This window comes from Pangasianodon hypophthalmus, chromosome 17 (assembly GCF_027358585.1).
Source record: "Pangasianodon hypophthalmus isolate fPanHyp1 chromosome 17, fPanHyp1.pri, whole genome shotgun sequence".
NCBI lineage: Eukaryota > Metazoa > Chordata > Actinopteri > Siluriformes > Pangasiidae > Pangasianodon > Pangasianodon hypophthalmus.
Genome location: NC_069726.1, coordinates 16,695,023 through 16,719,870, shown reverse-complemented (window position 1 = coordinate 16,719,870; position 24,848 = coordinate 16,695,023). Strand labels below are relative to the sequence as shown.

General features: G+C 38.0%; 1 protein-coding gene across 8 annotated transcripts; it reads right to left on the bottom strand.

Annotated features, from left to right (window-relative positions):
* Positions 1-447: 447 nt before the first annotated feature.
* tpm2 (tropomyosin 2 (beta)) lies at positions 448-24,163 on the bottom strand. 8 transcript variants are annotated; one of them, XM_026941904.3, is made up of 9 exons: positions 23,884-24,163; positions 21,086-21,211; positions 12,936-13,069; positions 12,562-12,679; positions 10,497-10,567; positions 9,047-9,122; positions 7,912-7,974; positions 7,729-7,798; positions 448-1,756 (listed from the first exon to the last, which is right to left on the bottom strand). In XM_026941904.3, exons 1-9 carry the CDS (start codon positions 23,995-23,997, stop codon positions 1,674-1,676), a joined length of 855 nt encoding a protein of 284 aa, XP_026797705.1. In that variant the 5' UTR covers positions 23,998-24,163; the 3' UTR covers positions 448-1,673. The 8 variants fall into 8 exon arrangements, with proteins under 8 accessions (XP_026797705.1, XP_026797706.1, XP_026797709.1 ...); XM_026941905.3 differs by lacking the exon at positions 9,047-9,122 and adding an exon at positions 8,451-8,526; XM_026941906.3 differs by lacking the exon at positions 448-1,756 and adding an exon at positions 5,174-5,718.
* Between the last annotated feature and the right edge of the window lie 685 nt (positions 24,164-24,848).

Sequence of the window (24,848 nt, the reverse complement as noted above, 5' to 3'; positions counted from 1 at the left end):
ACACTCATTTATTTATATATATTTATTTGTATGTATGTATTTATGTATATATTTATATACATTCATTTCACTTAAAATAAGTATGCAAAATAAGTATGCATACTCAAAAAATAAGTATGCAAAATAGATCAGCATACTAAAAATAAAAGTGTATGAATTTAGGCAAGTAGAGCACTTCTATTGCAATAGTGTCTTAAACTAAATGTTTACTACAGCCATATCGATTTATTTAAGACACTACTGGTCATCACAGGAAAAAAAAATGTTAATAATTGCACGCCGAAACTGTGAGGCGCCAACACTACCTGCAGAGTCCGCCACAGTGCCACCTCCAAGGGTAATGTTATTATTACTAAATTAGGTATGTACTGTAGTTATGATAAGCTCATGAAACTATTTCATGGAGACAACAGGAAAACGGTAAAAATAAAGGCACAGAGGGCGCTCTTGTATTCAACAATTTAATCATCTTTAACAAAGAGCTTACACAATTGCATAGTTAGGTGATGCTTTAAAAATGGGCTATAACTGATCAAGAGAATCACATTCCCATCAATTATTCTAAAAGGCCACAACTTTTTAAAAAAAAATCCTGCTTTTAAAAATAGTGAAAAAACTCAGTGGCATGTGCACCAGTTTTAATACATCATGGTAAAATTTGAGGGGGAATCAGCATGAAACAGGAAGTATTACAAACTTGTAGAACTCTCAAAATGATCCACATTCAGAAATCAAAAATTAGGTGAAGAGTACACTGATAGTAATTTTAATCAGCATTGACTTTGGCCATTTTTGGTGAATATATGAGTAGACTGATTTCACATCTGTAAACAGGCACTTGCATCTACTCTGAGAGGAGTTCTGGTCCTGTCACATACTAGTAACTATAAAATGAACAAATTTCTTAAGTTGACCAAAAGTACTAAAAACAGTTCTCTAGTGAGCTCTAATAGTGTAGAGAAACTGTGAACTGCACATGGATTCATGACCTGTCATAAATATCTCCAGGTGGATTATTCATCAATAGAAGCACTAATTAAACTGAGCAGGTGGTCAATTTGATGGTGATAATCAGTAAATATTCAATATTACCCATAATTCTGTGCTTTGTTTACACACATGAAATCAGTCCATATTAATGTTACATAAACAGCAAACTAAGAAATCAATTGAAGTTCCATAATAAAATGCAATGAGTCCCTCAGTTGATTTGGATATATTTTGGTCGAGTAAAGCACTGGAATGACTAAAGCACAGGGGATAAGGCAGTGGAGTAGTTAAAGCTTCACTGTTAATGAATGAGTAAACAGCTCCTTGGTTAGAACAAACACTTATTAGTAATTAGACAGATAATAACTTTGGTCTTATGTGTCAGAACTACTCCGAAGCCAGACACTGTCATTTCACTGGTACAGATGGATGTACTACTGATACTATAACTACTCAGAAAATCTTGATAAAATGGGCCTGTGTCTTAGAGAGATATACCACAGAGAGTCTATCTATAGGTATAAAATTGCAGAGTGTAATTTCAGGGCATCTGGATCTATCAAACTAAAGCTACTAAGACCTTACCCCTCTAAGGGATGTGTGTGCACAGGTTTGCTGCATGGGGCTCCACTGGGAAGCTCTATGCCATGTAAGACTCTTGTTTTTGGCGCAGATTTTGCGCTTTATAAATTGTTCAGCTCCATTAGAGTCTGGTCCAGCACTTGGTGCATGCCTAGGTTCTCCTCTTTAGCCTGGGCTAGTTTCTCTGGTGGCAGAGGGGAACAAAAAGGACAAAGTGAGAAAACAAGATGCTAAAATGAGCAACAACATTAATAATACAGTATGAAAAGCCTTATCTACACTAACCATACCAATAAATCCATTTTTCTCCACTGATTAAAAAAGTGACACTTATTACATTTACGTTAGAACTCTCTTTAAAACAGTACACAGTTAAAGTATGTGACTTTGTTTGATTTCGCTTACACAATCATGAGCAGGAAGCAGATTCCTGACTCTTGGTTCGTCCCTAAACGAGGTGAGACTGAAGCCTCTCTGAGCACAGAGACTGGTTAGTGTGTGTTGTGTGAGTGAAATGTCAGGTGAGGTTTGGGTTTCACTCAGCACAAAGGAGCAGTCACAGAGGACAGCGGCTGTTTCGGCTCAGCGCCTCCACCACACTGGGGTGAATAGCCAAAAACCTTCAGGCACAATTAATGGGACAAAATTAAAATGTCCCAGTAATGCTCCTTCTGGTGAAAATATAATTTTTCTCATATATGTGTGATGCAATGTTTTTTGGCCACTTTTTATCTACTTTTTAACCTCGCCTATGCTATCTTCATGCACAGATAAGGATAAGGAGCCAGTTTAACAAATACAAAGGTAAATGCAGGGAGTTTGAGTAAAGATGTCTAAAACTTTCATAGTTAAGTGTGACTTCTTCAGACAGTGAATGTCAGCTATGTGCCATAGCAAACAAGCAAGTGGAACTTGACAGTTACAGTACTTAACAGTATTGTACATCTATCTAAAGATATAACTCAATGGTCACAGTGGAATATGATTTCATGAACACTGAGTTGAATTTTAGCAGTAATTCACAATATTCTGGGGAAAAAAATGATGCATTAGTGTTTCGAAAGCGTAGAAAAGCAGGTTTAAAAAGCATAAAAATTCACAGCCTGAAAATCAGAACATGTCTTTGTATATAAACATTTGTCCAGTTCACATAAGCATTAGTAATCCTATAAAGGGTTGGATGGAAGAATATAAACTAAATTCCCATGCTCCAGTTACTCACACTAATAAACAGCATACTAGATTTCAAAGTCACTGGGAAAGCATGAACAAATATTTCCTTTGAGGTTTAAAAAAAAAAAAAAGCCATTTATGTTTGTCACTGTGGCCTTGAGAGAGAGTAAGCTCCTTTGATTTGAAATTATAAAAAAAAAAAAAAATAAGCCAATGAATTTCCCATCATGGACCAGAATCACATTTGATATGATTCTGAGCTCAAGTGCTGAGTAGACAATAACACTAAAGGCCAAGGAAAGGGACCACTGAACCAAATAATGAGATATTATTTAGTTGGTGCACCAGTCTCAGCACAGCAGTTACACTGATAATGCTGATCACAGGTTTTTTGTTAATGTGCAGTTTCTAATAGTAACAACTCATCCACAGGGACTTCTTTGGTGGACGCTCCACATAGTATAAGCCTAACAAATTAATAATGTGTTGTTATTTAAAAAGAAAAATTTTGAATTGTCAATATGGTGAAGTTTTCTGTATGGAGACATTATGCTTAATATTATGTCATGCTTAATATTTATGGAAGGAGTCTCCAGTGTCAGCATTGTAACAGTAAGTTTTTCACCACAAGAATGTCTTCAGAACCTTCCACATTCTGGTTTCTAAATATGAATTTCTCAACATGACAAGCTGCTTTTTTGTCTTATAAACTTCAAGAAAGATGCTGTTGAGGGAACAACTGTTTCGTAGATGTTCCACAACATAAAATGTAACTATAAATGAAATATTATTTTGTTTTATGAGTAATTATTGGCAAATTGCTGTGGTATAAGAGGAATAAATCACTTCAGGCTGTGCTGTTACTGGAAAATAATCAATTTCGGGCATGGTAAAAGTAACTCCACTTTGCCTAGGTCACATCACACCACCCCGCCATTGATTATTTTCCTATAACCACATGCCCTTTTGTCTTTTATTCTTCACTTATTCCATACAGAATTCAAGATAACTGTCCTCATCTTTTATCTGTGGCAGATTTGACTGGATATATACTGTTTTTCTACATTATTTTCTACTTTATTGATGGACGGGGTGAAGGGAGGCTGACAAATTGTGAATAGCATCAAAGTGTAGCTACACTGAAGGGGCACATAACAAATGAGCTTATACGTGTGTAATTTTCTGGAGCTGTAGATTTCTTTTTCATTTATACTGTTGGGTTTCATATTTCTAAGGGAGCAATACATTATGAAAGAAAAACATATGAAGAACATACTCATCTACATGCTCAGAACTATGGAAGACAAATGCAATTAACGACCGTCTCATTATATAGCAGCTACTAATTCAGAGCTGACTCATAATCCCTCCCTTCTGCACTAAGATATGTGTCCTAAGAATGACATGCAAAAGTCTCAGGTTAAGGGCCAAACGGCACACTTCATTAACTAAGCACTCTGCAGTCCGCTGTCTGACAAAATAGCAGAGTTTACACTGTTACCTCTAAAGTCACCAAATTTTCAGTACCCAAATATGACAGTGAATAATTTTGAATATGAAGAGAATTTCATCTGGAGAGGCTCAGCTGCTGAACTCATTAAGAACTACTCTTAGCTCTTTAGTGTGGTTTTTCTCCACTTCCACTTATGCAAGCGATCTGTTTCCACAGCATCACAGAGAGCCAGGTACAGAGGAAGAGCCAGCAGGACAGAGGAGAGAGAAAAGAGAGAAAGAAAAATGAGGAAAGAAAAAGAGGGAGTGAGGAGTTATTGCAGTCAGAAAGCACGAGGCGCTGCAACGAAGGCACCAGAAAAAGATACAGTACACCAGTACATGTGAATGGTATAGTAAAAACATCATGAATATAAACACATTATAATAATAATGTAAAGGCCTGTATTTATTACAACTATTAATACTTACCTTATCCAGCTTATTCATAAGACAGCCACAGGGCTTACAAAATCATAAAATGTTTCTTTTCCTTCCTTTTTGAGTTTCATCTTTAGGAATTTAGAGAGGCTGCTGCTTTTTTAGGAATTTTGAATACAAATCAAAGTAGCATGATATGTATAAGAAAAATAATCGTTCATTCCACATAGGAAGAAAACAAAAGATTAAATAGATCTACAAAAATAATACAAAATAATAAGTCATATAAGTCATAATTCTCCATATATCATTGTCCTCTTCCCTCTTCCTAACTCCAGTGACTAAGTGCATTTCAAAATTACTAACAGACATTTGGCTTGTCTCTGCTGAACTTAACAAATAGGACAAATACTCTTAGTTAACAAAGATATAAATTGCAATATTCTTGGCAGTGATACTCTAAATTTCTTCCAAAGCTGTAAATGAACTGGCAATGAACAAGCAAAATAGCATTAATAGTGTTTGAATGGAAAAATAAAGAGGAAAAAAAGAAAAGTAAGGGTTTTTTGCTTTTTATTACAGAGGGAGAAAATAAAGCACTACAGAAACACAGAGAACAAATACTGAACAAGTTCCAGCAGAACAATGCAGCAGATGTGTAAACACTGATGAACTGGCAAAGCTCAAGAAGAGAAATATCTTCTAAACAGAAAGGTAATGAAACAGAACACAGTGTTGCTACCTCGAAAAACAGCAAAGAAAAAAGGTAGGATCCAGACTGGCTCCCTGGGGTACGCAGTATCAAACTTATTTATTAAGAAACTATGCATTAGTTTCTGAAATCTAATTTTATGATTGGGATCTGATTTAAATAGTGGAATGGAGGGATATAAAAACAAGCGACAATGACAATAAGTGAACCCCAGATGAGCCAGATGTAGGAAGCGCCAAAGAAGAAGAACTGAGGAAACAAGGACGATGAAGAAAGCACAAGTGGAGAAAAGACGAGACATTGCATTTAAAGGGTCGTCATGTCGTTGAGAGCCAGATCCAGCTCCTCACTGAGGGCTTTGCCCTTCAGCTTCTGAGCATACACCTCGTCTGCATTTCATCCACACACACAGCAGAGGAACAGTAAAGGACCAGACACAGAGAGACAGAAGGAAACAAAGAGTGGGGAAAAAGGAGAAATGGTCAGAAAGAGGAAACAGTTCTGTTAGCTTCAAAAAGCAAAGCAATGACTGGCCACTAAACTTACAAAATACACTAAATTAAACCTGGTATGACTCGTATCTTAAATTAAGAGTCATCAATCTTATCTGCTGGAGTGGCTGCAGGGTTTTTATTCTAAGCAGGAGCCACATATGATTCCACCTGTTTAATTCGCTGACCTCGGTCTTCAATTTGGCTGGAATGAAAACTGACAGCCACATGGGAAATTTGCTGATAAGATTGAAGACCACTGCTTTATATCATATAAAATCATGGTGGCCATCATAACTATTGGGCAATATAGCTTATGTGCAGAATAAAACTTCTGGTTTTATTATAAAAAAAATAAAATTACAAAATAAAAGTCTGTTCTGGACTTAAAACTCAGCATGGTCATGCACTGTACTACTCTAATCTGTGTATACACATTTGTCCGAAAGTCAGATAATGAACCTCACAACACCTACATGCAACCTCAAGCTCTTGTTAATTCTGTGCAGTCGATTCAACTCATTCACACATAATCCACACATAATTCAAGCTGAAAAGAGTCTGGTTTCCATGATCAACCATTCCGACAGATTAAAAAACATGGATATGTAGAGCTCTAATGTTATTAAAATATCCTTCTAACCAACATGCAATAAAGAATGATGAAAAGAATTGATTAAATTCAACCCTTACAAATAACCACGCTAAGTTGAAACAAGTATTTATCATGACGTGTCAACTAATTACGTTAACAACATTAATATCAGCAATTTGTTAATGTTAATATTGACAATTCTCTCTATTCCAACTAACCCTGTTTGTGCAAAGATAACATACTTCACAACCCATCAAACTGGTTAGTTCTTAACCACAGCAGACCAGTTGTCAATCCGTATATATTTTTTTAAAGAGCTTTCCTTCTCATTGAGAGTGTAACATTTTTCTATGAAACTAGAGACACTAGGCTAATTAGTGAGCCCCAGTTTATGAAAATGGACCATTTATTTCCATCATAAAACTCCCTTGTAAATATATGGAAAAAATTATTAATTTGTCTTGATGGCTGGTGCCAAGATCAGTTGACTGTCAAAATCAGTTTTCATCCACCGAGTGTTGGTGACGTAAAGAGCGCCAATTAAGATACCCTTTTAATCTTTTTGGCTCTGATAGGTCACAACACAGCATACTGTATTGTCTTACTCAGAAGCCTGAAAACCATAGACGTATATTATTGGCTCTCATAAAGTGCTTTCTGACTGTCTGGTTAGTTCTCTAATGAGTCTGTCTCCAGCCCACACAGGCTGTAGGTCTGAAAGGGTTAAAACAGCCCATTGGACTGGTTGCACTACTGTATTTTTAAAACCACATTTTCTCCTATTCCACCAGTTCCCACCCACTAGCAAGCTCCTATCACACAGCAGCTACCAACTGGGAAGGGTGAAGGCTAACACATGCTTCCTTTGGAACATTTACAGTTATCCACCAGAACTTCCCAAAATACTGCTCGTGCTACGCCTCAGGGCAGCTGAACACACTCAAAGAAAAGCGCTATCTACCTTCTTCCACATACATGAGCTTACAGATCCCCATGACTGGCTAGTGTTTCTCTGATTGACAGGAGAAAGAGTAATTCAATCCCTCTCATCCAAAGAGCATTGCCAATTTTGCTCTCTTGGTCTCCAGGCCACAAATGACTGTGGTATGGTAGGGATTTGTACTCACATGCTTCCGCATATTGGGTGAACACTTCCAAGTGAATACAAGCATATGATAAAAACACAACTTTGTGAAAACAAGACACATGGTAGTGTGAACATTCTCAACACAGATGCAGTTAATGACCAGGGGGGTTTAATTACAGACAGTTAATTATAGACAACCCTGATTTTTGGTAACTTGCTAACGTACCTTCCAAATCATCAATGGTCTTCTCAAGTTTAGCCACAGACCTCTCTGCAAACTCAGCACGAGTCTCAGCCTAGGAACAGGAAAACAAAACATTTTCAAACTCAACCAACAAGTAAAAACAACATTCTGCCAACACAAGTACTTCATATTATTCTAGTATAAAAGCTTTAACAGACTGCTCACCTCTTTCAGCTTTTCAGTGAGCACTTTGATTTCCTCTTCATATTTGTCTTCTTTTGTTGAGTACTAAATATTAAAGAATTGTGAAAACATTAATAATAGGACCAGCATTACCTGAAGCTTAAAAATTGTAGAATTTTGCAAGATTTGTAGCAATACAGAGAAAATGCAAAGAAATCTACCAGGAGAGAAGTTTTAGAGACCAATACAATAGTGTGGCACAATCAAGGAAGAATTCTTAAGAGTAAAGATAATTGAATTCTTAAAGATAAGACAATTAGTTATCAATAACTTGAGCAGAGAAGTGAAAGAATCTACTATTACATGTCATATCCCTTGGGATAAATAAGAAACTTTCTTTTCTTTACAAGTCCTACTGTGTTGTAAGCAAGCCTTTTGGTTTCGCACTGTCCCACTTAGTGCTTCAGTAACCGTCTCTATAGTTACCCAAACACCCGTGAGCTTGGGCTCAGCAGTGTAATTGGGAGGCTCTGTTGGCTTTTCACAGTAGCATAGCCACCAGCTGTTGCTGCTTCGCCTACCTTCTCTGCCTGGGCCTCCAAAGACTTCAAGTTGTTGGTGACATTTTTCAACTCTTCCTCAAGGTCACCAGATTTGCTGTGCCGTAGCAGGAGAGGTGGAGAAAAAGTAGAGGGGGGAAAAAAAGAGGAGAGAGAAAGGAAAAGAGAAAGAAAGAGCATTTTAAGAAGATAGAAAAAGCAAAAGTCTAGCCTAAGGAGACCCCAACCTGAAGGTGTTTCTCATAATACCAGACACTGTGGCTAGGAATAAAAACTTACCTGTGTTACATAAAAGGTGCTTAGCTAAAATGCATTAGGAATAAGACTTTTGGGTATTTTTATACATATATAGATGTATAAAATAGACTTACGATCAGAATAAAGATAACTAAAAATATAATCAGCTTGCAATTTTGCAGTATTGCTATTGAGTAGAAGTCTCTTTCCTAAGGCTTTAGTAGGGGCCACCTTTGCCAAGCAGAAGAGATGGTTCACCTACAAGAGGCCATTCGAAGCACAGGGTTGGAGTTATGCAAAGCACAATGAAGGTTAGTGGGTTCCAGCAAGAAAGGGGGAGAGAAAAAGCCAGGGTGCTTGAGCAACAGTCACTGCTGTACCTCTTCCTCCCCGCACATCATGGACTTCAAATTCTGATCCATGAGTCTAAGCTCCTCCTCCAGCTGTCTGACTCGACTGGGTTAGTCCAACATGAGCAGGGAATGGGGGGAGAAGAGGGAGCCACAAATATGGTGTGTCCCAGGGTGGGGTGCATTGGAGCATGCATTTAGGAAACAAAGGGAGAGAGAGGACCAAGATCCTCGCTGTGGTTAGTGAACCCCAGAACTGTTCTTTCTCACTCATGTTTTTCTACATACAGAGTGAGGTGACTGAAAGACCACAGGCAGCTGGTAAACAATCAGACAGTTATACTAATTCAATCCAACTGACCAATCTCAAGCCTCGCCTTTTTTCCTTGGCCATTAAATTACTCCTGAGCAACCACGGCTATGTTGAATCTGCCATTACCTCAGTCAAGCTGTCAGAACTTTAGCAAGCATTGGCCTGTGTGGTGGAACTGCAGACATTTCTGTATGAGGCTACTTAATATGTAGTAATGAGAGCAAGTCTAAGGAGCTTAAAAAAGCTTAAAAAAAAGTGCATGAAAATATTTATGTGGTGGTCTGGGAAAACCTTTCACATGGTGTAATTTTATAATGTATATGGTTCTGAAAACTGAAATGTGTTGAACTATGTTTCTCCTTTGCATGTATTTCAATCATGAGTGAAGTTGTATCATTTTAAAACATGAAAAGTGAGAAAACTATCCTTAAAGATTCCATTTTGACTGCAGAGTGGAACATTGCGGATAACCTGACAGTCAGTGTCTGATTACAAACTGAATTGATTAGTCATGAGTCTGTTTCACTACAGCATATAGCTATCTCACACCTTGATCAGTGTATGACATTCAGTGTGATCAGGGTATGACAACTGGTTAGCAAAATTATTATTCTCCATTTTGATGTAATCCATTTTATACTTCAAAGGTTTCTTAATTTCCAAAACTGTCTATTACACCCTGTGGTAGTAGGCTTAACTAAATGATTCTCCATTTTCCAGCTTGACCTACATTGTAACAGTAAACATACTATGTGGGTGTGGCTTAGGATCAGACAACTGTATCTTGATGCAAATTCTTGGAAATGATCTAGTGTCATAAAAAGATCATTCAGAACATGAAATATGATATTTTATGCTGCCCGTTGCTTTGGAAAGTCTTTCAGACACCACAAACATGCAGCATATTGCATCACTGTTCATGCAAAATATAACCATAACAGTGAATATACTACACCATCATGGCTCTAGTCTAGGATACACATTTAGTATGGACAAATATGTAACATTCAAACAATTAATAAAATGGCAACAGTATTAATAGATATATAGAATGCACATTATTGTGTAATATAATAAAACAACAAAGCTAAAAATGTAATTTGTCATTATTTACATGTAGCAGCTGAACTTCATACATGTGCTCTGTTGATTGTAAATAATACTCACGCCTCAGCCACCTCAGCACGCTCTTCAGAACGCTCAAGGTCACCCTCAAGGATGACCAGCTTACGGGCCACCTGCAGGTAAACAACAAACAACCAGTTAACAACACAGTAGTGCAGTGACAAGCACAAGTGTTGCTTCATGGTAAATATGTTGAATGTCAAATTAGCACTTGGAGAGAAGGAAAAAAAAAACAAACAAAAAAACCCCACTTTGTGTTGTCTGTGGGCTTTTTACCACATTACCTCCCCACCAGAGTTTTTAGAATGATGGTATGCTTAGTCCGTGACCTAGCGAACCAATATCAGAATGAATTTATTGATAGAGACATCAGAGCACTTCTGTAAGTCGCTCTGGATAAGGGAGTCTGCCAGATGCCATAAATGTAAATGTAAACGTGTCTCAGCAGACTTGCCGGGGTGGGATAGGAACTGTAGACAAGCAATATAGTAAGGACAATAAAATAACAGCACCATATCTATAAGGGCTCTCGAATCTGCAGTCGAACTGCACTACACATGTAACTTAACTAGAACCAAACTTTAGGATTCTAGCACTTGAGCATTAAGTATGTAAAAATTGCTCTACAAGCAGTAAATCTGAAGGTTTGTATTCCAAAGGTTAATGCAATGTTGACTCTACAGTGAGCCAAGAGAGATCAAGAGTCAAGTCACACGTGAATCTGCTCTTGAAATTGTTAACAAGCATGGACACTGAGGTTGGTGAAGTGTCTCAATACTAAACGCTGCTGCAACATGCATTAAATGCAGCACTGATGGTCTTAAAATATCAATCTACTGATCTGTCTTGTAAAAAAAAAAAACAAAAAAAAAACAAGACCTAACCAGTCTTAACACCTTGCTTTTTTAATCTTAATATGCTACTTAATCCTGTAGGGCTATACAGAACACCACTTAATAGGAGGTTTAATTATTAGCTAAATACTAGAAGTGTTTAAGAGGCCCTCAGATGCTTCTCTCACATTTCAAGCTTCTCTCCACAGCAAAACCATTTCATCAGCACTAGGACAACAAGAACAGCAAGAAGACACAGAAGCAGACACATTAAATAGTACCATCTGTGCCAACAGGATGAACTGATCAGACACTGGGAATGTATTAAAGCATGTGAAAGGAACCTCTGGCGAGAGGTCAATTGATTCCACAATGAGGGAAGCTAATAGCTAAATTACAAGGCTTTTAGAACCCAAAATGGAAATGTAGGATGTCTGTTAGGGTACACATATTACAGACTATTAAACCATTTTTCCACCGTATATTCAAAAACAAAATTTAGTCTAAACAAGAGCCAGAGGAAACTCAGAGACAACCTAAGAGATGACTGATATGGTCAAAGTGAGGAGAGTTACTGCATCGTCATTTCAGTGCACAATAATGATGTTGCACATTATTGCTGGCCATTTGGTTAGCCAATTTCATTGGCTGAAACAAAATTACTGACAAAACACTGATGAATAGTTCATTTGCTTCACAATCAAGTATGATTAAATTAAATAATTGAAATTCAATCCAAATCAATGAAAATGATGCAACGAAAAAAAGAACTCCACACGTATCTATAAGCAATCTTCTTTTTAATTTTTTTCTGTTTGTGCTTCTTTCTTTCATTATTTCTTTCTTTCTTTTTTTAATCTATGCTTGTCTGTGAATAACCAATCAGCAACAAACAGTGCTGCTCACCCCACTCCCAAGTCCAATTGATTCCTGTTGGTACCAGTCTTGTGCAATCATTTGCACTGGACTGACTAATGGAAAAAGCACCCCTCCAGTTTACCGGGGCCAAAAGATCCAGTACAGTGCATTGGGAAAAGGCCATTAGATATTCCACACATGAGTGTGCAGAGGTTTCATAGCAGTAAGGAAAGAAATCTCAGATCTTTCAGATACTTTAGGTTACAGAACGAGTAACATACAAATAATATTGTTTTGTGAACAAACATGAATCATCATCAAAGGACTCTCTCAGATTCAAAATAAACTTATATACAAAATGTATAACTGAAACTGACCTCTCAGGAATAGGATTTTAAACTCCACAAGTTACACACCTCTTCATATTTGCGGTCAGCCTCCTCAGCAATGTGTTTGGCCTCCTTCAGCTGCATCTCCTGAAGCTCCATCTTCTCCTCATCTTTCGTTGCTCTGTTCTCAATGACCTTCATTCCTCTGTGGACCAAAGAAGCCAAAAATGTTACAATAAGTTTCTGTTAGTGCACCACCCAACCCAGTCCTCAATGACACTTATTAGTTGTGCTGCCTTCCATTACAGGTGAAACACATAATTATTACCTGGGTTGGAAATCTCTGGTTTACATTACAGAAGACCAAATTTAGAATGTCCAGGTAAACTGGCCAGACACTCACAGACTTGTCTAACTTTTTACAAGCACATTTTCTAGAATGCTTGTTCCAAATAAATCACCTCTCGCTCTCATCTGCAGCTTTTTCTGCCTCCTCGAGTTTCTGCAGTGCGGTGGCCAGTCTCTCCTGGGCCCTGTCCAACTCCTCCTCAACCAGCTGGATACGTCTGTTCAGGGAGGCCACCTCAGCCTCTGCCTATGAGGACAACACAGCCATGATCAAAAACACTTATTAAAACACGGCAGAACACAAACAATTCTGGGTTTTGTATTACACAAGCAAGTATAGTGCTGTAATATGAAGTGTACATGTTCTGTCTATCTCTATTAGACTTTGCACTAGCTGTCTAGCTGGACAACCCTTATAAATCAAAGCATGTAGCTGTTTTCCTAAAACTTTCCTAAAACACTCTGACCCTTGGGATATTATTAAAGCAATCAATATGTCATTACTTAGACATATACCCTGGGAACCAGTGTTATATATGTGTAGACTTCCTCTCATGGGACATTAAGAATGATTATCTTCTGGATGCTTTTCAGATAAGAATCACAACGTAAAGTTCATTTACTCCTCGGAAATTTAAACCAGCTAGCTACTCATCATCCTGCTAATTCTATAAAGCAGATTTACAGTTTAGGTGCAAAAAAAGGAAAGACATGATAACCTAAAGCAGGCTACATGAAAAGCTACAACTATAAAGGTGGCATTGCATTGTCAGTCCTGAGTCTACATGTTTTAAAATAGAGGTGCATTTGAATAAATTAATAAATAACCAGGTAGCTGTTCCAGGTGCAAGGATTCAAATGCTGAAGCCATAATTTGGGTGTTTATAATGCTGCAATAAATTGTGTGCAGGTTATGCAACACCAAACCTCATGGTGTTGAATAATGAAGATAGAAATAGCATGCACAATCACTTGATCCTCCAGGAGAAAAAATTCACTTGTGCTCACAAACACAGCAATTCACATATAAGTGAAAATCTTTCACCACACAGTTTTGACTGGTGGATCTTAAAATTAATACAAATAGAAAATGATATCATTCTTGCATCTCATATAAAAGAAGTCCTTCTTTAAAAAATAAAAAAAAATGTTAGCTTTTGCAACAATTAGTCAACTTTGGGGAGGTAATAGTAACTCCACTTCATGTCGGGGCCATTAAAAAAATCCCACTGTTAAATATTTTCCTATAACAGCAGACCCCAAGTGTTTTATTGTTCACTTAGTGTTAATAAATTAAGTTATGAACTTGTATAAAAATCACCACTTTTTAACAAGGTTGTGGTGACATTGATGTTCAATAAAGTTTTTCTTGTACATTCAATAATTTAATTAACTACTTCTATATATTACTTCTGTCAAACACAAATACATGCACCGATAACTGGAGGAAAGTTAGCTGAAAATGAGAATAAATGTATATGACCAGCTGATATCAGCTGAAATGCAGTTCATTCATTCACACGGTTATCCAAATATCTGTTCAATAACCCTTACAAGTACCCAAATATCATGTGTCCTCAGAAAGCTTATAATAAAGTCTGTAATGCCTGTGTTAAGGCCAGTGTCTCAGTTGCATAGAAACCACATATAATGTGTATCTCATGCAATACAACCTTGTAAGCCACATAAAAAAGAAATTCTACCTTCTCCCATGACTGTAAAGAGAAAAGTATTGTTTGTTCTTCAAAAGGAAGACCTATTGTATATCCCAGCCCCAACTGTTCAACCATTCATCTGCCAGCATCTGCTACAGTAATGTCTAAGTTTAGTCTACAGATACAAAATGGAAAGTTACATAATTTTGTTTTTGCTTTTTTTTTTTTTTTTTTTAATGTAGCCTTTTTGATTAAACATAGAATTTATTTCCATTTTTAACCAATCTTTTAACAATTAATTAGGAATGTTTAAACAATTTAGGCTAGAAAACACACATACCACATACTGGCGTACAGACCAAGGTTCAAACACCCAACCTATGCAAAGAATATATTAATATGTATTACTACACTTCTAGGTTAAAGATGTGTACACCAGTGTAAACCCCTCATAGCTCCAAGTGTGGAGAGATGAAGCTGCAGGTCCAGGAGGAGATGCTTATGACTGAGATGATTAGACTTTGGCTTTCACATTCCACCATTCCACGTTTCCCACTGAGCCAGAGGGAGCACAAAAGAGCTAGTGTTCTTCTCTCACTCCCCAGCAGACGACAGCTATAATCAGACCCCCGCTCTGTCAAATCCTCACAGTCTGAACCAATTCCAGTGTGCTTCAGCAGGGCAGCTGTGGAATGCCGCAAATGGCATCCCAAACATTCCTTATGGCTAAAATTAATAATTCACAATCAACGCAACTCTCTTTGTCAATTTAAGTGCTGAAGGGCAACTGATTAGAAAAAGCAACAATTCCAAGAGCCCTTAAGGACCCAAAGTGAGAGCAGCTTTGTTTGGTGAAGTGTCTGCATGCCTTGGCTCCTTTTTCATACCATCACACTTAAATTACAGCCTGTATTCAATTTTAACTTATGATGTGATCTGGCAAAACGTTTTATGCCTCCGTTGTTCTTTTATGCTGTTCAATGCATTAGTGATAGTTTATTTCTTTCACTGTTTTATGATAAGTGATTTCAAAGATTATTTTGAACATAAAAGGTTAAAGAAAGTTTTCCCAGGCCAGTTTTCAGTTAGAGTTTTCATGGCTCTGGGTCCCATCTGCATGAAATCTCTCTACGGTAAAGTCAAGCACTAGGTATCTGATATACGAGAAGCTTGGACATTCCCAAGGTCTTTTTTGCTCACATGCAACGAAGAGCACAGGAAATGATTAACCTTGTGTTCTCTGGGATCGAGGCCAGGTTGAGTCAAGCCAATGGAGATGAAGACTGGGAGGAGACACAGGAAGTGGGAGCAGGTTGGCTAAACAGACTAGCTGGGTCAAACCGCTAAAGTCTCTACTGCAGCTATAGGGTTAGGTTGTGGAAGAAAGGCATAACTTGTCAGCAGAATGTGCCGGAAACAGCTAACCGCCACGGTCCTTATCGACATGGATATTAAATATAATGAAGGGTAATATAAAACCTTTCATGCACTCTCAGAAAAAAGTATATTTCCTTGTAGCTGGAGTGGCACGCTCAAGCATGCACCTTTAAGTATCTTTCACCTTGAAAAGTGTATGTAGTGTACCTTTAAAGCTTTAGTCAAAAAGGTATCTATGGTCCAATTATGTATTTTAAATATTTTTAAATACAATATAAGTACAGTATATCTATGTTTTCATATCTATGTAATATTGAAGGTACAAAAAATAAAGGTACCACCCTATTGACAAGGAAAGGAATATTTTAGTACCACTTTTTTACTGAGAGTGTACAGACAAATGAATATATCTGAAAATGAAAGGGAAAATGGCATCAAGTTCATACGATCATCTTAAAATGTAATAAATATGGAATCAAATATAGGGTCTAGATCAATGGCTAAAATACACTTACTGAGAGTTGAGTTTTTTGTTTTAAGTTAGACAAGTTGGTCACACACATTTGTTTTTATTATAGCCCACTAGTTTCTCTTCCACACTGCTCAAGTGTGCTTTTTATTGTCCTGATGGTCAGTTTGGTTTAGTTTGTGGAAGACAGTGAGGCTCATGTTGCCTGAAGGCCAGAAGCAGGCTGAGGCAGAGTCTCTATAGTAACACTGTAACTGTATCTGCTCTCTGCAGCTATAACACCAACATTTACAAAGTCGAGATACTACAAAACAAGCACAAATGCGCAACAGGTTTTTGCGCGTCAGACACAAAAACAAAGCTCATGTCAAGTGTCTGTCTCTGCTAGCTCTGTTTGACGGAGGTCTGTCTCTGAAGCCTTACCCTCTCCCTGGCATGTCTCTCTGAGTCCACCTCTCTCTGAAGCGCCTCGGCTCGGTCCTCTGCATCGTCCGCCTGCTGCTGCAGACTCTGGATTTTCCTTTTCACAGCCTCGATGGAGGACATTCCGGCCATTCAATCCGACACTAACCAAAGGGCTGTTTTTGTTTTTTTTTTTGTTAGTCGCTCGCTTTCGCCACTAATCTACAACCCAGACACCTTGGACTGCACAGAGAGAGAGAGAGAGAGAGAGAGAGAGAGAGAGAGAGAGAGAGAGATAGCCTTGGGCCACCTCCGGACCCTGAAACCACTAAACTAAACTAAAGTTTCTTCTTCATGAGAGAGTTATGAAAAAGGACGTTTACTGTGTTTCAGAGCTCTATGTAAGAGCTTTGCTGTGCCGAAGGAGAAAATCGCTTTTGTAGAAAAGTTACACACTCCACTGCGTCACCGAGGCTCCGCCCCTCTCTTATCTGACGTGACGCCATCAGGGCGCTCGCGCTTTAAACAACGGCTTCTTTTTTTTTTTTTTTTTGGCTAACGTGCCGGTTCATGTTACTGGCTAACGGTGCTAATGCTAGCTAATTCATTTTGGTCACTATAACCACTGTTTTAAGTTTCTGCTCCATAAGAATTCTCTGAGCTACTTTCATGAGCACTTTTTAATATGAAAGTATATTAATATACTTGTTGTCATTTCAGAAACTCATTATTGCCACAATTTTTGGTTGTCATGCTACTTTCATGAATATATTCTGCTTTCTGCTAAAATTATATTTCTGTGTATATTTTTTTTAATAAATTCTGAATGTTTAAAGGAGTTAAAATGTTATGAGATGGCAGCAATTTTTATATATTTTTATACTGGTTTGTGAAGTGGAGTTTATCTCTTTGTTTTTATACCACAGCGCTGTTGAATTCTCAAATCCGATTGGTCAGAAAGTGGTGATTAGTTTTCAATAACAGCAGCTCTGATTTCAGGATGGTCACACCAATCCAGCAGGGATTAGTTTCCTATAACAGCATGCCTGGTTGTGTTTTATTCCTCTTATCCCACAGCGAACTACCCATGATTACAACTTTAATTTATTACTGAATGAAACGTCAGACTTTTTAACTTTCATAGTTACTTTTAATGGTATAGAACATCCACAAGACAAGTAGGTTTCTGTTATCTCTTACGTTATAGCATTAGTTAATAAGACAAAACAATGCAGATTGAAAGTTCTCTGTCTGGAAGACTTTGGTGTGTTGTAAAACTTACTAATCATTCTTAATGAAAACTTACTGAAGTTCTGACACCCTACCTGAGACTCCTTCCATAAATGTCTCCTAACAGCTTCAACATATTAACGATTATATGTTTTTCTTTCTTAAATAACAACACATTTTTCTGAAATCTGTTTGCGGAGATTTTTTAGATCATCCACCATAACAGTCCCTGCGAATGAGCTGTTATTATAGAAAAAAATTTACATCTTAAAAGGCATGCATTAATATACACTATCATTTATGTTATAGCCGGAACTACTGTCAGAGCCGTGCTTTTATAAAAAATCATATAAAGTGATTAAAATGTTTTCTGTGAGGAGACATTTATTTAAAACTTTTTGGAAGGAGTCTCCACTATCAGCTTGTGTAGTCTTTCTAAGTTTTCTGACACAGGAAGCCTTCAAGATTTGCATCTTTTTGTTTTATTAACTTCAAAGGAGGGAAAAAAGAGGCTGGTGATGGAAGGACTGTTTACAGCTATGATAAAAAGTAACTTGTTTTGCAGACACTGTGGGACATGCTGTTACTGGAAAATAATAACTTTTAGGGTGGTAACAGTAACACAGGTTGAAGGTTGCATCACACCCCGTCATTGATTATTTTCCTATAGCAGCACACCCCCCAAGTGTTTTATTCCTCTCTTAGATGAACATAGGAAGAAGTAAAAGAAATGTTTCTTAAAAAGTCAAAGAGTACAAGAGCTGCTGAATGAGCTACACGGAGTGAAGTTAGACATGTCTTAGTCCATTTTGTACATGATGACTACACTGCAGATGGTTTACAGTGATTCAGTCAGCAGGACTATAAACTGATTCACACTTGCTCTTTCACACTGGTGTCTGGAAAGGCACACTAGTTGTGAAGTGGTGAGCAAGCGCTGGAGAGCATTACTTCAGTGCACTATAAACAAATGACTGCATTCTTTTAATTCTTTTCCTTCTTTGGTCATATAATAACAATACGAAGGCTCAGGGTGGATATCAATCATTCTCGCTTACGCAGTTAAACATTGTATTGCCATATACTACTAGTTTTTTCCCCCCTCCTCTATTTGTCACTACTATTCATGGAGGTCACAATCAGCTTTACCCTGCCTTTCAAGTTGTAATAAACCTTTGTATTTTTGTATTTTTATACTGAGAGATGTAACATATTGTGCTTTGCAAAGTAATGTCCCAGGAAAATATTTGGACTTTTCTGTGTAAAAGCTTACATTTTGAATATATAAGATCACTTTAATTCCATATCAGTCTATACAAGTCATCCAACTAATCATGGACATATACATAACAAGTAAAAGCTCATTTGTTCATTTGGCAATCTGCATGTTTTGTACTAATAGTTTAAAATATAAACTTGCCACTCATGCTAATAAGTAAAATCTAGTTCAGACAATCAACTTCATGCAAATATTTAATACTGATTAGCAATAGGAACAGAATTGAGCTCTTTCTTTATGGTACATCTGGCATGATAATAAGATTAGATCCATGTGTTGTAAGTTTATTTTAAAATGAGTTAAACTCCCATATTTGGACAGTTTAAAGACAGATATTACATTGTGACACTTATATTCAGACTCCCACTTTGCTATGAGACTTTTCATTGTAATATTCAATAAATGTTTTTCTTCTCTTTTTCCCCCACAGTTATAATGCCATCACTACCTTCATAAGGGTGAAAAAGGGGTGGTTGTCCAAATACATTGCTCGATAAGCATTGATGTGACAGGTGTATGTTATCTGTTGAGTTTAACAGCAGGAAACGGTTTGCTTGAAAACAGTATTACTAAAGGGGTCAGGCAGAGGCAGTGAGGATTAGAAACGGGGTGAAAAGTGTAAAGGAAAGGGTGTTATCATGGAACATGGACAGGAAAGGGAGGTGATGCTGACAGACACTGCTTACATTATGGCATTAGGTCAACCCGTTTTGAGTCAAATCATGAGCTAATAAAATAAACCAGGCAAATGATGTATACCTCTAAATGCACTAAATCCACTACAGAATATTCTGTTCTGCAAATGTGCCATGTGCTTTTGATTAAGCATATTTTAACAGATGGTTTTATGGCATATCAGTAACTGATATTTTATTGAACTTTATGATCCACTTTTGTAAACTTTGATCATTAGAACAAGAAAGTGTACAAGATGTTTCAAAAGTGAGCAGAGGCCACATATCTGGCCCAGTATCCCCCTCCCACCATTATTATCACAGCTGTCACCATAAGCAACCTTGATGACACGAGGACCTGATGATAGTTATGTACAGATAGTCTAAAATCAGCCAAGACATTTTGTGTCTGACATTTGCTTCTTTGCTATTGCACTGGAGATACAAGGCTAATGTGGGTAACAAGTAACGTAAGATAGTAGAGATAGTCTAAAAGAGTCCCACTTTTGCTATCTTGTCTGAGTGATTAAAACGCATGGCTGGTGCTGACTGGCTTTATGGAGTGTTTACAGTAAGTGATAGTGGGGAGCGGTTGGCACTTTCTCTAGAGTGCCTGTCAACAGCACGGTTACTGCTTAGTTGTTCCTGCCAGGGATTTCCTGCATGGTAAAGAGAGGAGGACAGGCCCGAGTCAGAGTGACTGACAGGGACACGCTGCTGAGATTTAGGCTGAGAGAGCACCAGGTATCATGGTAGTTAGATGGTTAGGTATATGTAACACTTCACATTTCCATTTGGAATGACTTATGGTTGAGTTTAAATTAATGTTTAAAATGTGGCCAACACCACCACATTCATTTACCATACTATACTGGATGTAAAGAATGTTCACAGGTTTAGGAGTAATTTTCTCTGAACCTATGAATCTTAATTATAATTTGTATTTAGCCAGACATGTCCCCAGATTTGAAAAAAAAAAAAAACATGAAGTTTTAAATAAACTGGTCTTGACAATAAATAGCATTTTGAGTCAATAGCACCACCCTGTGGTAAGATCCCTCAATGGCTTGCAAGCCTTTTTATTTCTGATTATAATCAATTCACTTGTAAAATGAGTTAACCTTACAATGCTGTATTCCCATGAGAGCACAAGTGTGTACTCTCATGTGTCACTTACGTCTGTGGCTTTCTTCTCAGCCTGCTCCAGCTTCTCTTGCGCATCCTTCAGTGACTCCGAGTATTTATCCAACTCATCCTCCACACCCTTCAGCTTCTTCTGCAGTTCCTGAAGCTCCTCTTCCAGCTGACACACACACACACACACACACACGTTAGTCTTGTAGATCACTGTGAGTGAAAGAGGAATACCTCAGATCAAAAATGTTTATATTACATACCTGTGATTTTTGTGTTTGCACTTATGACACACACATGATGGCATGACATGAACTCATGTATTCTGAATTCTTTGCAGTGAGATTAAAATATAGCAAATGGAAGGCTGCATGAAGTGTAGTCTATTTGAAGCTAGAGGCATAAATCAGTGTGGTGCCTTGATGAAGGGCAGGCAGGCTGAGGATGGCATGAGGACAGGATTATAAAGGGAACATAAGACACAGCCTTCGTGATGAAGGCCTTCACCAGGCCTGCAGCTGGTGAGGCTCGTTTTCCCCTTTCAACAAGCTTAGATAAAACATTATCCAGTAGCCAAGCAGCCATAACACAGCAATAGCTACCTATTTGGTATATTGTGTTCTTTGGTCCTTAGAGACAGTCTGCTCCTGTATATGGCAGTGCAAACCACAACTCCTGTTATGAAAATAGACCACAGTTCATGGGCGGCCATGATTAAAGCTTCCTGCTAAGCTCATGAGATCACAAGCCCAGGCGTTCCACAATGTGCCAAAACCAAAAGTTTTGATGTGTGAGGAACTGTGGGCTTCCCATTATAAGAACATGTAAAAGTCTATAGCCTGTTTTTTTTTGCCACTGATTAAGCTTCAAACTAGTACAGACTAGTGAAGAACTAAATTTATTCAGTAAAATCAGTAAAAGTAGCCATTAGAATGCTATTTATAGAGATACCTGCAGCTGCGCCTGTCCCCACAGTAACAAGAGACACAATGGGCCATAAACCAGAAATAAAAGGACTATAAAAAGCCTGTTATGACTGACAGAGCTGCTGGTGTGAACACAATGTGCTCATGATAGACACACTGGGATGTCTTTGGGCTCCAGTTATGTGAAGCATTGCATTTGGATGTCATGTGTGGTCAAGGAATCTTTCATGTAAAGGCTGAGGCTGCTGCAGAACCTTGTGGTTGGGTAACCTTTGACTCCATACACAGCCTTGACCGCATTGATGATCAGGAAATGCACAAAAAGAAAAGGGACAGAAGGAGCGACCGCTGTCATCAGCAGCGACCGCTTGGTTTAAGACTGTGGTTAGACTGTGGTTTTCTTTGAAGCAACACTAATTAAGAAGAACACTGTCATATGAAGGGCACAAAAAGGCTGGCTAGATTAAGTAAAGGCCTAATATGAAGTTTTATAGATGAGAATCTTCTGATCAAACACTACCGCCTAAATGAGTGCAGTCTACATGGCATTTGATGGTGATCATTTTGGAAAATTATATTGTATTACACACACACACACACACACACACACACACACATATATATCCAAGGACTGGCACATGTTCAAGGACACATGCTTCTGTGTACTACACACAGCTCTTCTTACTTAAAAGGAAAAAAGAGAATCTAAATTCAAAAAACTGTGTCTCAGGGGCCCCATAGGGAAAGAAAAAATTCCTAAAAATGAACAGTCGATAACTTCATATAACATTACTGACAAGAAAAACCAAATGGCAAAAACACCAGTAACCTTCTCAATGATGAGTTAGTATGTATGAGCACAATATCCATGAAGCCTCAGAGAAATGCCAGTGTAATGATACAAGGGAGAAAAAATGTGAGACATGAATTCTTCATCAGCTTGAGCTAGTGATCTGAAGCCAAGATTCTTTACTGAGACAAGTAAGAAAAACAAAGTGAAGTCAAGAGCATTCTTGCTACCCAAGAAGCATGGGGCCTGTAAAAGTATGGAGGGGAAACAGCAGTTTTAGCAGTCTCTGAGAAATTCATAAACTGTGAGTGACCAGACAAGCATGTCCTAAGATGTTCTGCAAACCTATTGTAACATTTATCCACAAGTTTGGCTGAATATAAAGGTCACACTCCATACATGTCATTATGTGACATTCATACTAAGCATCTGACGCTGCCTATAATAAACTCAAACACAGTTCACCCTGGGCTGTGTGTCTGGAGATTGTGTTTTATTTAGTCAAATAACTGAGCTGTCACGTAAGTCTACTTCACCACTGTTTAATCACATGGATGCTCACACACAATATTCATCTCTGGTATTTTTTAATCATCTGTTGTTGGCAGACATTATGAAATAAAACAATCCAAAAGGATGATAGTAGCTGTATTCCTCATGACGTCAGAAACTATCAGCAGAGGCCTGCCTTATTTTATGCAACAACTGGGGTGAAAAGATGTCCTTTTTTAGCCATACTGATACACAGCTCTAGACTGTACTGATAAACAGCTCTAGACTGTATCAGATTTCTAAATTTAATTGTATTCCTTTCACATTAATGCTTTCACATACACTTTTATGAGTCAAAATCAAATATAAAGTTCTCTGTTTGAGTCTAAATAATTCAACTGGAAGTCAGTTATGTTTTTTCGTCTTAAAAACAAAATGGACATCACATCATTAGATTGCTATTTGGCTAAATTCTAAACCACTAGAAAGTGTTTATTTTATAATCCTAATTCCTAAGAACTTCAGGAATGATAAAGGACAGCATTGGGATTCTCTCTCTGTCTCTCTCTCTCTCTCTCACACACACACACACACACACAGAGAGAGACACAGAGACACACACCACTCCAATACCTGTTTGCATTTGTCTTCTGCTCCTTTCTTGTCCATTTCAGCCTGCTCGGCGCGGTCTATGGCATTTTCCTTGTCCAGCTTCAGCATCTGCATCTTCTTCTTGATGGCCTCCATGGTGGCTGCTTTGGGACAGTGTCTCGCGCACGCTGAGAAAAGCTGGGAGCAGACGCGGAGGGCTGATGCGAAGTAGTGAACAGCACCGAGGGCTCCAGGAGAGTGAAGGTCCAGCGGCTGACTGGGATTGGGCGGTGTGGGAGGCAGGAATCCTGTCCAAAACGAGAGCAGCACTTTTTTTGGAAAGCTCGCTGAAGTCACTCGGTGCAGGAGTGACGTCGCGCGCGCTGATCCGTGCGCAGGAGTTGGTTTGGATTTGGACGCAGTGATTTTGTCCATCTTTGGGAGACTCTTTGAAAGCACAAGCGGGGATGAGTTGTGGGGTGGAACCGTACAAAATACCATGAGAAGAAGTACAGTACAGTACTTCTTAGTACAGCAGTATGAGTTTATGGACGTGGTCTTTTCATGAAAGGTGCACAAAAGTGGGATATACAGTAAGATCGATTTATTTAGTGTTTAATCATATTTATATCACTATTTTACAAAAGGTGGAGTCTACAGTCCTACTGGAGAAGAATTCGCACAATTCATTTAGTTCCAAAGTGTTGTATATTTAGACCTGTTCCCAAATAACCCTCCTATTCCCTATACTCGTTCCCTACATTAGTGACCTATGTATGAAATAATCCCTCTTCTTCTTCCTGTTTATAAAAGGCAAAATAGAATCCCCTTACTTTACCCAACTGCTTAACATAACCAGCAGTGTACCTCAACCAGACATCATGCAGTGGATAAACACAAATGATAGCTACCAGCCAGCATAATGTCATTTGAATAATTCTAACTGGTGTCTATGTGTTTACTTCTTGTTAGTAACATGAGAATTCTGACTGAAGTTCTACTTTAAA